Raw genomic sequence first — 17,240 nt, forward strand, 5'->3', positions numbered from 1 at the left:
ATGATCTGACAAGTTGTGTTTAAATTTGATACCTTTTGAAGTATGATCTGACAAGTTGTGATTAAATTTGATACCTTTTGAAGTATGATCTGACAAGTTGTGATTAAATTTGATACTTGGACTAATAAACATGAGTAAACAAGATACAATCATCTTGATCTGTATGTTACAATCATATTGATTTATGTGATACAATCATATTGATTTATGTGATACAATTATTCTGATCCAAATATTTTTCAGATTGATGTTTTGAGAAGAAAGCTGGAGAAAAGACGGGTAAAAATTTCAAAAGTTGTAGAATGGTAAGTCCTGACAAAAGTTGTAGAATGGTAAGTCCTGACAAAAGTTGTAGAATGGTAAGTCCTGACAAAAGTTGTAGAATGGTAAGTTCTGACAAAAGTTGTAGAATGGTAAGTCCTGACAAAAGTTGTAGAATGGTAAGTCCTGACAAAAGTTGTAGAATGGTAAGTTCTGACAAAAGTTGTAGAATGGTAAGTCCTGACAAAAGTTGTAGAATGGTAAGTCCTGACAAAAGTTGTAGAATGGTAAGTCCTGACAAAAATTGTAGAATGGTAAGTCCTGACAAAAGTTGTAGATAAGTCCTGACAAAAGTTGTAGAATGGTAAGTCCTTATAATATTTTTGTGGAGTAGATTTTCACAAAAAAACTGTTTAAGCTGTAATTACACAGAAAATATCTGCCTCATTTTTGTGTTGAATCATTTAAGATTTGTCCAGGGTTTATTCTCTTTTACTATCTTTCAGAGTTGTCAATCATAAAATTACATTGTAAATATCCACAAAGACTATACATTCAATGTTCACAGAACCTAACTTCCCCCACTCAATACACTCCTATCTCTCCACCAGTTACATAGCCTACTACCAGCAATATGCAGAATTTGATGCCTTTATAACAAGTCCGGACACTTCCAACCCTTGGGTTTCTGACAGCACTGAGTTCTGGGAACAAGAAAAAACTATGTAAGCAGCTCATGGCTTGTAGAATTGTTGTGTCTAATCCTCAACGTGAGCCCATGAATTAATGCAATAATTTCAACCAGGAACCCAAGAGAAATACCACAACGGCGAGTGAAAAGATGGGCTTTCAGTATAGAGGAACTTCTGTATGACCCTGCTGGTAGAGAACAGTTCAGCAAGTTTCTAGACAAGGAGTTTAGTGGGGAGAACCTCAAGTAAGTTCTAATTCATTGACAAACTCTTTCAATGGAAATAGTTCAACTAGATGATGTTGGTCAGGCATTAATTGACATTGATGACATTGACTAAACTAGATGATATTTCTTGGTTGATGACATTGACTAAACTAGATGATATTTCTTGGTTGATGACATTGACTAAACTAGATGATATTTCTTGGTTGATGACATTGACTAAACTAGATGATATTTCTTGGTTGATGACATTGACTAAACTAGATGATATTTCTTGGTTGATGACATTGACTAAACTAGATGATATTTCTTGGTTGATGACATTGACTAAACTAGATGATATTTCTTGGTTGATGACATTGACTAAACTAGATGATATTTCTTGGTTGATGACATTGACTAAACTAGATGATATTTCTTGGTTGATGACATTGACTAAACTAGATGATATTTCTTGGTTGATGACATTGACTAAACTAGATGATATTTCTTGGTTGATGACATTGACTAAACTAGATGATATTTCTTGGTTGATGACATTGACTAAACTAGATATTTCTTGGTTGATGACATTGACTAAACTAGATGATATTTCTTGGTTGATGACATTGACTAAACTAGATGATATTTCTTGGTTGATGACATTGACTAAACTAGATGATATTTCTTGGAATTTGGTGAAATCATACCTGATCTCTGTCAAATATTTCAACCAATGATTAAAGGAATAAAATAAGAGAAACAAGACTAACTCTGGAGAGAGGAACATGTTCACTTTTTCTTCTCCAGGTTCTGGCTGGCTTGCCAAGAGTTAAAAGGGCTTGCTATGAGAGAAGTCAACAAAAAAGTTCATGAAATTTTCAGGTATTTTCTTTACACAACTATATTAATACTAATAGAATTTGTGTGCATTAGATTTATAAAACTTTTAGATTTTGACAATGTTTTAATGTTTTTGTTTGCATCTTTTTAACTTTACCTAGCACTGTATATAGTGTCCTTGACTGTATTGCTAGGTACTATCACCATGTTTGTAGTTGACCTTGGCTTTGCTGTTTACATGTCTGTCCATGACCTTAGTCTTTAGGTTGCCTAGGTCAGGTATTATTGAATGTACACTTTTGGAAATTATTTGTAATTGTTTGGATTAGGGATATTGTAATGTTCAATTTTAAGCTATATTTCAAGAAATCAACATGAGCATTCACTTAAGTGTGTAAATGTGAAATCAATTTTTTACTGCTAATTTTCAACATTTTTGCCCAGTGAGTTTCTGGCACCTGGAGCACATAACCCTGTCAATGTTGACTGTCACATTATGGAGCTGGTGAGGAGAAGGATGGAAAACAATCCAACTCGCTTTGTCTTCGATGAAGCTCAGGTAAACAAAATAACTTCATGTATGTTTTTTTTTAAAAACTTTTCATTAAAGTAAACAACGTAATTTAGTGGAGGTTTTTTTTTTAAACTTCTCTTTAAGGGCATGGGCGGGTGTACTTTTCGTCATAAATCCACTAAATCATCGATTTCCCACTTTTACTTGATCTATACAGAATAACCATCGTTGAATCTAAAAATGACATTGTTATGACCCTAAAAACAGTATTTAATTATGAAAAACCGGGTTCAATGTAGTGGGTACATGGTCTTTTGTTTAATTTTTTGGTAAAAATAGCAATTTTTCGACCTAGAAAAGTACTATTAGGCTTCGCGGAAACCTAATGTGTTTCATATCAATGGAAAGGCCATGACCTCCTTTCTTTATTTGTTCTAAAATTAAATGACCAATCAAAATACATATTTTAATGTGATTATTTTTCTACGTCATAAAGTTGTTTATTTTACTCAGTCGGGTTTTTCCGGTATGCAAATTTTTGACCTCAATTTTTTCATTGGCATTCGACGGCGGAAGCTAGTTAGCGATTGGTCGTTTCGCTTCGGGAGTAAACATTCCCTTAGTTTCAGCGCGTTGCTAAGTTTGATCTAGTTTTGTTTCTCTAAGCTTCTGTAAAATACTTACATTATTTTAACATATAATTATTTCAATTAAATATACTATTAACAGTTTAGATTAGTTTGTGTGAATTATCATAAGCAGTGAGACGATTTAATTTGTTTCTCTTTCAATAATGCGTAGAACAAAATACTCGCTAAAAATAGATACACACATCTAACTAATTTACTAAAGCTAGGGCTCGTCCGAATGCAACTGATTGCAGCTACCTCTACTAAATCTAGCACTATTCAGACAAGCACTGGTGCAGATGTAATATGCACATTTACTAAGAAACTGCGGCAATGTAAGACACAGTTTTTACAGACAGAAGAAAGCACTGTTACATCTAGTACTAGTAGTACTAATTGTAAACCACAGCCATGCAGAATTATTGTCGACTGTGATTTGCTTCTTGATGTTATCAATACATCTCCTCGCACACTGTGATGTAGTGGCTACTATTGATGAAAACAGTGTAATGGGTTTGCTTCAAGCATGGTGTGGCAGTAATAAAAATGTTGTAAACCGTAAGTATACAACTGCAAAAGAATCCAGAACAAGGCCTTTCACAATAAACAAAGACGTCTTATCATAATTGGCTTTAGACATGAGACCATGCAAAATATACTGCTGTTTCTGTGATAGCATAATTCAATTTTGGGCCCAGGCATGCTATGGCATTGCTGCCAAAAGAAGGAAACCATAGTCGAGGACCCAGTGAAGACGCGAAAAAAGACGCCATGACAACAGCTTTACTACAATTCTAGGTAAAACAAACAGCGCCAGAAAAAAAGAAAACTAACAGCCGAACAAGCTCAGAAGGAATATATTCAGCAGCACCATACTTCAGGCTATAAATGTGGTCGATTTTAGTGACATACAGCGATAAATGTTCATTTTTTGCAACTTTTTGTTAGTTTTTTGCGTTTTTCTCAGTTTGATGTTTTTTTGTACAATTATTGAAATAACTTTGTTAATAATTATCAGAACTGAACTAAATTTGCTCCAGTTACTCTTTATATATGTTCAAAGAAAACTGATAGAACACTTTTGGAATTTTTGTAAAAAAAAAAATTTTGTTGTTGAAATAGTGAAAAAATTGGACGAAATAATGAAATTTTTACAGTAATGTTTTTAAAAAAAAAGTAAAAAGAAAACTATTTTCTTTTTTGAAAATGTAATCTATCAGAAGTCTTAAACACATGTGTCTGCAGACTATATTAAGTTTTCATGAAATTTGAACAAACCATTTTTGAGTTATTTCCATTTAAAAATCGTCAATAAAATCCAATATGGCCGCCGTCACCATGGCAACGGAAGATTTAAAAAATTTTAAAAAATATTTTTATGCTTAACTCTTTGAGTTATAACTATTAGCCAAGTATTACATCTTTAGACTCGGAAATAAGGAAGTTGGTACTCATCACCCGCCCATGCCCTTAAAGTAAACTAAGTAGCTTATGAAATATGTATAACTTTTAAAATTCCCCAATGGACGTGAGCAAGAAAGTATTCGAGAGGCCCATTAATTAATTTAAAAATCATGCACAACGTACTTACAATTAATATGGCTATAAAATCCTGTCTGTCTGGTTTTTTTCGGACTTTACTAAAGATTGGATGTATTTGATGTTTTTAATATTTTCGGTAACTAAATATAATTAAAAAAAAAAAACAATTTGGTTTTCCAGTGTATTGGCGATATAAACAATTGCATCCTGCTATTCGATAGGCTGCCATAAATTTTATTGTACACATTGTAAGCGAAAAAAATGGAAAACTAGGTCATGGGTTTAAATTAGCATTTTCATTTAAAAACTTTTTCTGCAAAGTTTTGTAAACAAATAGTTATCACTGAGTTACTGTACAGCCAATCAACATGTGTCTTACGAAAGTGAAACATCCGTTATAACTTAGGCTTGATGAAAATAAATAGAAAGGTATTATTATTTTCAACTTTTATAGCTTTTATTCTAAAAACATAAAATTTCTAAATTAATTTTAGGCCTAAGTTATTATTTTTTTATTATTTTTATGGTCTAAATCTAAAAAAAAGCATATTTTTATTCTATGTCAACAACATGATGGAAGGACTCTTGTCAACTCGCTCGCCTCCATTAAAGTAAACAAAATAACTTGATGAAAAACATGTATCACTTTTTAAGCTATGCTTTAATCTGAATGGATGCTGGTTATTTTTCCAAAATACACTTGCCAAAACGCAGTTTGCTCTTATGGGACAGTTGTCCAAACAAAAAATGATTTATCAAAAAACCAGAAGTTGTAAAAAAAAATGTATTTTTTATAAATGATCATTTTTATAAATGAATGGAAACTTTGATTGTTCCATGACTGGAAGGAAACTTTGATTGTTCCATGACAGGAAATTTTGATTGTTACATGACTGGAAACTTTGAATGTTCCATGACAGGAAACTTTGATTGTTACATGGTTGAAAACTTTGATTGTTCCATGACAGGAAACTTTGATTGTTCCATGACAGGAAACTTTGATTGTTCCATGACAGGAAACTTTGATTGTTCCATGGTTGAAAACTTTGATTGTTCCACATATTCATGAGCTTTGTTCCAGGCATTTCCCTGCTGTTGACTGATGTTTTGTCCTATTTCAGGATCATATATTTAAGCTGATGAAGAGCGACAGCTACACTCGCTACCTGCGATCAGATCAGTACAAAGAATTTCTCTGTGGCACAAGAAAGAAAGTGAGGCTCCTGCCGGTCATCCAGTCTGACTGGGCAGCTAGCATTTTTAAACACTAACCATGTGTCATCATTCTGTTTTTCCTTTAGTTCATCTAGTTTTATTTGACAACATGTTGATATTTTCAGTGTTTACTCTATCAACTTCATCTTCTTGTCCTGCATAGCCTGTAATATAACTAGTTAGCTCCCCTTCACTAACCTCTCATTGGTCAGGATGGAAATTGTCTGTATAGCGACTAGAGCTTCCATACCAATTGTCAGTGCTGCCACTAAAAACTATACAGCTGTCTGAATTATGACAGAGCTTCTCTTGTATTGTAATGGGTAACCAATTTCGTGATAATTTTTGGGTTAGCCAGACATGTAAATATGTAAATAGCTTTGTAAGTGGATGCCATTTTGTGTAAATGTTGGTCAAGTCCCAGGGTTGCTGTATGGAAGCGATCAGGACACACCATGGCTGTTCCTGGAGACAGGACACACCATGGCTGTTCCTGGAGACAGGACACACCATGGCTGTTCCTGGAGACAGGACACACCATGGCTGTTGCTTGAGAAGGCTACAGCCATTGAGCTGACCATGTCATGTGTGTCAAAAGTTGATACATGATGTTTAGATGTGGTGCTCTGTTGGCGCCCATACACTTGATATTACAGATGTTGGCAGTCTAGCCATTTTGTCCTAGATGTGCATAGAGTTCACATTCTTTGTTTGTTTTCACTTATGTTGCAGTTGTCAAGATTAGACCTAGCATTGAATGCCACTTGTACACACATGGCTAGTCTCAACAAACAATTTCCATCCAATAAGTGTTGTTTATTGCTCATTGTTTTGAAAAGAGTTTTTTCATTGGTCATTGTTGCAACTTGCATCAGTCGCAGTAAAGCATTGCTCCAAGAAGCAAGTCAGTGACCAGGTTTCTGAGCAGCTAGATCAGAGACCTGGATCAGATGCAACTCAGTCACGCTTACCCACAGTGCCTCATCCTAAATTATCATTAGTCATGTTTGCTTCTATTTATTTCTATCTATTTTGCTAACATAATTAATCTGCATAATTCATTTGAATGAATTTGTCTCAGAATTAACTCTACATTTAGATATTATAGACTTTGATAAGAAACACAATTTATCCACACAAAAAATATCTTAAGAACAAGAAATATGTAGATTATACAATTTTTTTTTTACAAATTACTTATTCTATTTAAATGAGAATAATGAGATTCATATAAACATATCATTAATTTACTAAAATGAGAAATTCAGAGCAAAAAAGTTGATGGATGTTTTCTTCACAACAATCTCTTGCTTACATTTGTTGATGTGTATACATACTGTTTATATTTATTTATAGATCTATTTGTGTACATGTAATATATGTAAATATTTTCTTGTAGCATGTTGAAACCTTAGATCTGTAAAATGTCGTTGATGTTTGAAATAGTTGACAATCCAACCACCAGTCAACTGACAACTAACAAAACATTTTCAGTCCATTCCACAAACAAAGCAAGACAACATTTGGGCTAACCACAACATATCAGCTGGCTACCACCAACTCCCTTCTTTACTTTATATTAAACTTTTCCAACTAAAAGAAAAGCTTTAAACTTTTTGTTGTGATGATTTCATAAGCTAGCATTTAAAAATAATTGTATTGCTTTCACATAGAAACTTCAACTTCATGGTTTACTGCTGAATATGTTTTAGTGCATTTTATTTTGTTGTTTTTATTTTATAAATTATTGACTGCTGGTATAAGGTAAGAATTTTTTAAAACTGCTACTGATTGTCCTCAGCGGAAATAAACTAAGATTTAGCTCAAACAAAAATCATAGCAGTGGTTGTGATTAGCTTTGCTCAGCCATTTTTCTACCCATCTGCTTGTACGGGATGGGTGAGTAGAGCAGGCAGCATCTGTCAACACTCCTAGAATGAACATAAGGGAATGTCAGAATTTTAACTCAAATATAAAAATTATTTCCAATGATGTTTCAAAAAACAAAAGAAAAACAGAACACTAATAGTATGTAACATTTTCATCCATTTTTTGTCTAATGTCTGCATGATCATCAATCATTACCAAAGGCCATATTTTTTGTTGTGATACATTTAGCTGCCCTTAAATGTTATTATTATAATATTGTTCACAGAATAATGAATCAAGCCATCTGTTATTTTTTCCATATTTTATTATTTATTATAACAGTCCAGGGTAGTTTGACAAGTCAGCACAAATCTTAATGTTGTAAGGCCAGTTTCCAAAGCTTCAGTTAGCCAAACTGGCATCATGACTTTTTTTTTTGTATGCACTTTGAGTTCATGCTTATTGTGGTCAAATGTCATCTCAAACTTTTTATTTTAAAGATAAATACTTAAAGATTTACCTAAGTGATTATATTTTATTTTTCAATTTCAATATTAAATGAAAAAAAAATGTATTGAATGACATTGGACTATTTTTTGTATTTTACAAATGTTTTTGTGTGATTTCATTTAAATGTATCAGCATGTTATAAGTTGGCACTTTGAAAGGATTTATTTTAACTGCACATTTTTCACCTTTTTAATCCATACTTATTAAACCTGTTCTACATACCTCCAATATGATAATTGAATGCAAACTTATTTATCTTCCTGAACTAAATACATTAATCATTGGATTGTTTCAGATCAATTTTAAGGCTCAATATTTACATCATGTAAACTAGTTGATAATTCTAGAGCTCATTAAAGAAAAATAATTATAATATTATATATGAAGATTTTTTGGTAAAAATAAATCACAAATTAGATAAAAGTAAAGCTTAATTTTTTTTTCAAATATATGCTCATTGCAAGAAATGTCTCAATAAATGGCCAAATGCATTGTTCTAGAAGTCAGTGATGATAAAGCAAAGAACTAAGGGTACCAGTAGCATGCATGGTGCTTCATAGGATTTAGCTCTATTTTAATTTGTATGCTTTGTTATCAATCAGTTTTGTTTTCTTTGTTTTATAGGTGCGGGCAACCTCTATTCCTCTGATCATTTTCTTATTTCCAGCAGGTAGCTTAGATTGCATTTGCTTGTAGGTCAGTGTGTACAGTAGACATTCTTTCACTCAGGGGAAGCAACTCGTTTTTCAAAAGCTTACATTCAAAACAAAATGAAGTAAATCTTAGTTTCCTGAAGCCACCTGTCAAGATTTCTTCTGCTTTAACTTGCCTAACCAATCAACACACACCACAGATACACCACCACTGTAGACAAATTACAAGAAGGGATGAAATATTTCATTTTTCCTTCACCAGTCTTTAAAAACATGAAAAAAAAATTGGGGTAAATCATACCACTTCAACAAAAAACTAAGAGGTAGTAAATAAATAAAAACTTTGTGTAATACAGCCTAGTGTACTATTTTACCTTTCATCCATATTTAAGGAATGGGGACCTTTCAATTTTATTTCAAACTCAAGCAGTCTCTATTGATGCACACTTTAACTATATAACACAACATAGTGGGTCCTCGTAAAATGATAACACAGCATAGTTGGTCAAAACAAATAACACAACAAAGTATAGTCAAAACAAACCATAACACAACATGATATGATTAAATAAATTATAACACGTTAGGCCAAAACAAACAATAACACAAGATGGTATGGTCAAACAAATGATATATAACACAACATGGTGGCTCAAAATAAGTGGGTAAAAGAAGCAAAGGTAGTGCGCTGGTGTATGGAGTTGATGTTCCTTACTGTGATATTTTGTTGCTCAAACTGCTTGTTCAGTGGAATACCATTGTGCTGTTTGCTTGTCTAGACTCGTCCTTCGTGGGTGAACGCTAGAACTTGACCCTGATCAAACTGCTGCGTATAGCAGCTCCACATACAGCAAAACATTGTTTTTTATACTTAGAATGGCCTTGATAAACCTCAAGCCAAGTTACAAACTATGATTTAAGTTGCAGCTTTGTATCACTTGAAACTTTCTGTAAACCATTATCTATCACTGTACATTATCTGTGCACTGTACATTATCTGTGCACTGTACATTATGTGTGCACTGTACATTATGTGTGCACTGTACATTATGTGTGCACTGTACATTATGTGTGCACTGTACATTATGTGTGCATTGCACATACATGTTTGTATACCACTATTTTTTAGTTTGAAGTAAATGTTTGATAAAAACGTTTAGTTTAAAGTGAATATGTTTTGATCTCAGCTTTAAGAAAAAAGATTATTTATTACCTACAATGTTTACAGAAAGTTGCCAATGATGAGAGCATCTCTGTGTAATAATGTATCTCACGTTGAATTGACGCATGAGTTGATGTTTGCTTGTAGTGACTTGCTATCCTAACAAACCTGCTTTTTTTAATATCTCAGTGTGCGAATGGTTGGGTTCAGTGCATCATTACGCTGCAGAAATTGGTGACATTTTTAAAGCACCAATCTCATTTATTTTCCATCCTAATTTGAGCATGTCAGTTAGCTGCTAGAAATCTGTGATTTTAGACCAACTAATTTTGTTTATTTCTGTTTCTTCAGAGCGCTTAAGTTCAATTTTAAAGATTTAATTTCCTTTAGATATTAAACCCAATGGGTGAATTATTGCCCTCTTTAAATGCCAATGGGCACAGCTGCTATAGCAGTTGGACTTCATTCATTTTCCCCTCAAATTTTGACCTTAACTTCCTAGAGTTTTTGACGGTTTTTAAAACTTTTCATCTCCAATATTTATAAGTTTTTTGACAGTTGTAAAACTTTTGGTTTTCTCCAGCCAACAAGATCAATAATTTCCAAGCTGCCAAGTTTAAACATTGGAGGAACATGATTGCACTAACCCTCCCATTGCACAGACCACTGTTCCACCTCACCCAGCCCACCCCTGTCTCACCATGGCTCTCTCAGCCAACATTCACTTTTGGGTCGCATCCATTTTTGTTCTGCTTATTTTCAAGCTAAATATGTGGTTCACATTTTGTATTTTCCATGTGATTTTTTATTTCACATTTTCCTGTATTTGTAAACAATTAATAATTTTCCAAATGCTGTTCTCTCTCTTATTTGAACAAAATTCACATTTCTTGTAACAACTCAGCCAATTCACATTTTTGTAACAACTCAGTGTATGTACCTAATAACTCATTGATAGATAATTGACATATTATAATAATGTTGAATATTGAGAAGTTTGAAATAAAAATTTTGAAAGTTTTGACTTTTTGTCATACTTTGAGTTTAAAGTTGTGACATTTCCTTTAAGTGGTTTACTGATGCAGCATTTTTACAATCCAGTTCTTCATTTCTATATCAATATTTGTACCATTTTTCCAACCATCTGTCCTGTGTAAGTCCCCTGGGGACGCTAGATAATTTTTCACTGTGTTTTTCCATATCCCCCAGCAACAGTGATGTTGTAATGCACTCACCTATCTGCACCACAGCACGAGGTAAATCTTGTGCAGTACACAGCACGAGATAAATCTTGTGCAGTACACAGTAGATAAACACAATTTTTTGTTAGCTCTCCAATTACTAACCCAATCAGAGTGGGGCTACTGACACGCCACCAGATGTAGGGGAATGAACTCTTGCACAAGATTTGAACAGCTGATGTAACATCCACACTGTACCATTGTCTTGGCCATTATCTAGCTCTCATTTATTCATTTGTTTTTGCTTACACTTTGCCTTTCATTATCTTCCCCTATTTCTACTATTTAATTACAAACCAATGTAATGCAAATTGCTGTATTTAAAATATCTACCATTGTTTAATTGTTGAGTTGAATCATTTATTACTCTATAACCTGCGCCATTGTTTACACTGCTATGCTGTTGTCAATTTATATCATTCTTCCCATGCCTCATGTTTTCAGCTGGCTTTTTTCAGTCCATTATTTTTTAAATTTAATTTTTCAAAAAAAACTGTTGCACAAAAAACTAACCCTGATTGACTTGGATAAAAATTAAGATAAAAATCAAACCCAGCCATTTTTCCTTCACTGGCCCAGGTCACTGACCTGTGTAAGTTGGCTCACCCACGAATGAACTGTTCCAATGACTTGTTATGAATGGCTTGATTGGTCTGAGTGCTATTCAAATGATTGTTTGTCAACAAGAGACACAAGAAGACACAAGGGCATGTATATGTGCACTGGGATGCAGGCATGCATCAGACAAGCATGGGCACAGCAAATGTCATGTTCAATGTATTTCCCTGGCATGACATGGGCGGAGCAAATGTCATGTGTCATGTATTTTCCTGGCATGACTTTACAAATACTTTTAAAGATTTCAAACAAAATAATTAAACTAGTGAAAACCTTCTTATGGATATTTACATATGTACACCTTTGCTTCTTTTTTTTCTCTAAAAATTTCAGAGCAAAAAACGTCTGGAAATTAGAAAAATCTAGTAGGAATTTGGTGAGGCCCGCATTTATATATTTAAAAAATATATTAAATGTGGTCAGTTGTGAACTAACCGTTTCCTCTCCAAAATCTCCCTTTGTCCACTGTGAAGACATCTGGGTATCTGATGTGGAAGAAGCTGCAACAAGCCAGGAACATCTCTCACTGACCTTCTATACAACAGCTGGAGAATAGCCAGGATTAGAAGACACATTTTTAAATGTTCATCCTTTTTAGTGGTTTAGCTATGTTTTGAGCTATTGTTTACAGTTATTTCAGATACTGTCAAATGTCAGTGACTAATAGAAGACTGGACAAAATCTGAACAGGTTGTACATCTTGGTTCTCATTAGAAAAAAAATTGTTCCAAAAAAGAAAACTAAGCCTCAGCCATTTTATTTTTTTTAATTTTAAAATTCATTTTATCTGTAAAATACCAATGTTTAACTATTACACTCAACAAATTTTCAAATACATTTTATCTGTAAAATAGCAATGTTTAACTATTACACTCAACAAATTTTCAGATACATTTTATCTGTAAAATAGCAATGTTTAACTATTACACTCAACGGTTGGTCTCAAAAGTTGTTTGCTGTGATGGTGTTCCTCAAGCAGACATTTTCTCAGCAGCCCAGTAAGGCTATGAATGGCCCAGAAAGGCTGTGAATGGCCCAGTAAGGCTGTGAATGGCCCAGTAAGGCTATGAATGGCCCAGTAAGGCTATGAATGGCCCAGTAAGGCTGTGAATGGCCCAGTAAGGCTGTGAATGGCCCAGTAAGGCTATGAATGGCCCAGTAAGACTATGAATGGCCCAGTAAGGCTATGAATGGCCCAGTAAATCTGCTGAGAGCTTCTTGTCTCTTGATGTCAATCATGTGTTTTTCTTCTAGTTTTGCTTTTCTACAAAGTTACACATACATAATTTGATGTGCTTTTCTACAATGTTACACATACATAATTTGATGTGCTTTTTTCAACTAGCTTTATACATGGGCAATATGTGACACAGTTACAAATACTGGAATATGACAGCTGAAGATATAGGTACTCTTTGTTACATGCAAATATTCCAAAAGTGTATGAGCTCCATATATTGGTAATGTATGGCGGCTGGAAATATTTCCCAAATGTAACAGTTGCATATACTGAATATGTAAATTGCAAATATTGGTAATATGTGATAGCTGCATATATTTAATATGTGACAGTTGCAAATATTTCCAAAATCTGACAATTGCATCCAATGAATATGTGAGAGTTGCAAATATTTCCAAAATCTGACAATTGCATCCAATGAATATTTGACAGTTTCATATATTGAATCTGTGACAGTTGCAGACCTTTGATACAATTGTTATTTAGTGGTGCTCTGTTAGATGATTATTTTTATGTAGATAACTAACATCAATATTTATAACAGTTCACCCTTTGAGATGTATTGTAGACAAGTTGAAAACTAACATCAATATTTATAACAATTCACTTCTTGATATGTATTGTGGAAAACATCTATTCTGTTTTTAAGAATAGATAATTTTTTGACCATTTGTAAGAACTTGATTATTACAAATACTCATTGGATTTCACTAGTTTGATGTATTTTCTAGTTTAGCTCTTCTGTGTATACCATGTGCTGTTTGTCTCCCATTTTTTGAGCTACTGAGGTCATCAACTGGACCTCTGTCATCAACCATGTGCTGTTTGTCTCCCATTTTTTGAGCTACTGAGGTCATCAACTGGACCTCTGTCATCAACCATGCTCCAGGCAGGTGTGCTGTGATATAGACTTCAGTGAGATGATTTACATTGTACCTTGTAATCACAGAATGCATACAACGTATGTCCATTTCATTCTTTCAATATTCATTCATCATTTCTTTGGACTGTACTAAAGCCTAATATATTTTTGTTCACTGTCCATTTGTTCAGTGGTTACTTCATTATTAGCTACAAGCAAAAAGCATAATATAATTTTGCCTATTATGTATTTTTTCTTTTTAAACATATTTATTACAGTACACCTTTATTAGTTAATTTAGAATAATAGTTTTTCCTATAGCAAAAACGTTTTCCACTAAATTACTAAGATATAGACAATCAGTTATTAGACCTAGTTAAGAATATTCTGGTTGTTAAACTGAAACAAATCATGTAGATACCATATCTAGGTCAATGCTCTAACAGACCAAAGCTGAACATTAGTCACCAACAAACATTTGAGCCAAGCATACATACTGTGATAAAAACAAGCAGGTTTACAGTGTGATACACTGAGTGTTGAGCTGGTTGAATATTCTTCCTGCCACAGCTAGGAAATGTGATGCAGTGTCTGCTTGTCCTTCAGCTAATATCACCACAGTCAACAATGATCTGTGTTTGTGTCAGTCTGTAAATGGGGCTTAGAAATTGAGCCAATTTTTTGGCAAAGTTTTGAAACTGCTTTTTTTATGTAAAACTATTTAAAATCTTGATCATGTATCTTGTTAGTAAAATCACCAAGTTTACTTTTTTTATAAAGAGAAATGTAAATAGTTGATTTCATTGTATGGAATGAAAGTTTAATTTTGAAGTTAATGAAAAGGTTTTACCAGAATCAAATAATTTGAAAAAAGTTTTTCCAGCTAGAAGTATTTTTATGTGATTTTTAAGCCAAGTTTAAGATATAAAATTTTCATCTTCAGCATCACGTCAGTGGTAATTGATCCATTTATTAATAAGTCTCCCTCAAATATTTAAACTCAGCTGACAACAGGCATAACACAAGGGCAGCAAGCCTAAAACTTCAAGCCTGAGTTGATGCCAGGCAACATGCTGTTCACATGTTGCCTGCTGAAGAACCTGTAATACATTTTTTCTAATTGATTCAAGTGGTTTGCTACTTTCTAAAGTGCTGTTCTGACTCCAACTGTGTGACCAGTGTATGTTGTTCCATTAAGTCTACTGCTGCTATTTTATCCTGAAAACCATTTTATTATCTGTAATATGTGGGTTCCATTTTTTATGCTACTGTAAATAATGAATGAAGCAATCTTTGGCCCTACTTAAATCAAACTTTGAGAAGCACCTTTTGAACAAATATAAGAGACAAGTCTAAACATAAAATTATTGGCAGCATTTTTTGTGTGTTGCATTTCCTAAAATAAGAAAATCAAGATTAAATCTTCCCCACCTAGATCAAATTCTGAGTGCACTCAGTTTGTTCTGTATATAAATCTATTGCATTGATCAATCAAGGTTTCAATATCACAATCAAATGTCTTGGTCTGACATTGTTATTACAGTGCTTCATTCTTTCAAGTAATTTCACATCTGTTTTTGAGATGATTGTAATCCATTAAGTCTTTAATACATTCTTTTCTTTGTGAGGGTTGAGTTGTCTACAAACTTTATCAATGTGTTGTTTTAGGAATGAATGTCTTTAAACCATTGCATATCATGGAATGTTTATAGTGGTTAATATCTCCATAAACAAATATTTTAAGATGGACAACATTAATGTTACCTACATGTAGGTTGATATTTTAATGTTACCTACATGCAATGCAGGTTGATATTTTAATGCTACCTACATGCACTGCAGGTTGATATTTGAATATTACCTACATGCAGGTTGATAATGTTACCTGTAGGTTGATAGTTGCCTACATGTAGTCTGATGAGAACTTTGGATTATAAAAGTTGTGCAGGTCTTTGTTCATCAGATTTGTAAGGCCAGATATTGTAACAAATCCAAACATACCCATACAACTGACTGGCTTCTACATTCTAACACTAAGCACAAACATACCCATACAACTGACTGGCTTCTACATTCTAACACTAAGCACAAACATACCCATACAACTCACTGGCTTCTACATTCTAACACTAAGCACAACAAATCCAAACATACCCATACAACTGACTGGCTTCTACATTCTAACACTAAGCACAAACATACCCATACAAGTGACTGGCTTCTACATTCTAACACTAAGCACAAACATACCCATACAACTGACTGGCTTCTACATTCTAACACTAAGCACAAACATACCCATACAACTGACTGGCTTCTACATTCTAACACTAAGCACAACAAATCCAAACATACCCATACAACTGACTGGCTTCTACATTCTAACACTAAGCACAAACATACCCATACAACTGACTGGCTTCTACATTCTAACACTAAGCACAACTAATGACATCTGATTGTCCTAGCAACAAATCCAAACATACCCATACAACTGACTGGCTTCTACATTCTAACACTAAGCACAAACATACCCATACAACTGACTGGCTTCTACATTCTAACACCAAGCACAACTAATGACATCTGATTGTCCTAGCAACTTGAGTTGATCAGAATTAACTACCTTTAAAATCCACCTGCATGACAGGTTTATCTCCCCTACGTTAGCTGGTCTTACAAGCTCTGGTCTGTCACCAACACTGGCCATTGTATTGGCTCCATGTTTTTAATTCGAAAATTGTATTTTTTTCATGTCAAATGACAACACAATTGACAAATTAAGCTGAAGTTGTATGTTTTTTGAATGCTTGAGTTTGTTCAACTTGTAAGTTTATGAATGCTTGAATTTGTTTCATTAAACAAAACTAGCTCTATCTTACGTATTTCTTCCATTTACTGACCTATCAATGTATCATTACTACATAATAATGGAAAAAAACATTTTTAGCATTGAATACAGTAATAATTTAATGCATAGGTCTAAATAATAGATAACAAAGTTTAAAGAAAGTAATACACACACACACACAACATACTTAGTCACAAGCAACAGAAAACGTTGTATAGCGCCTTTCACCAATATTTCTCATAAAGTGCTAATATAATTATCATTTTTTTTTACTCAGAGCTCATACTAAAACAGTAAAAACTACCTAAAAAATTATCTCCCATCTTTATCAATAC

At 33.5% G+C, this 17,240-nt stretch overlaps 1 protein-coding gene across 5 annotated transcripts in view; it reads left to right on the forward strand.

Annotated features, from left to right (window-relative positions):
* LOC131957376 (regulator of G-protein signaling 7) overlaps positions 1 to 16,928 on the forward strand; it is a 63,209-nt gene extending 46,281 nt beyond the window's left edge. For 2 of the 5 annotated variants that reach the window (XM_059322139.1, XM_059322141.1), the window contains 7 exons: positions 244 to 305; positions 873 to 986; positions 1,067 to 1,198; positions 1,967 to 2,041; positions 2,444 to 2,558; positions 5,806 to 5,898; positions 10,677 to 11,114. In XM_059322139.1, the coding sequence (XP_059178122.1) occupies positions 244 to 305; positions 873 to 986; positions 1,067 to 1,198; positions 1,967 to 2,041; positions 2,444 to 2,558; positions 5,806 to 5,898; positions 10,677 to 10,730 (645 nt within the window). In that variant the 3' untranslated portion in view covers positions 10,731 to 11,114. Of the gene's footprint in view, positions 1 to 243; positions 306 to 872; positions 987 to 1,066; positions 1,199 to 1,966; positions 2,042 to 2,443; positions 2,559 to 5,805; positions 11,115 to 12,285 lie in introns of those variants that run through there. The other 3 variants (XM_059322138.1, XM_059322137.1, XM_059322140.1) reach the window with 2 other exon arrangements.
* Positions 16,929 to 17,240: the final 312 nt, after the last annotated feature.

This window comes from Physella acuta, unplaced genomic scaffold (assembly GCF_028476545.2).
Source record: "Physella acuta isolate Inbredline_101_S28 unplaced genomic scaffold, ASM2847654v3 ptg001237l, whole genome shotgun sequence".
Lineage (NCBI taxonomy): Eukaryota > Metazoa > Mollusca > Gastropoda > Physidae > Physella > Physella acuta.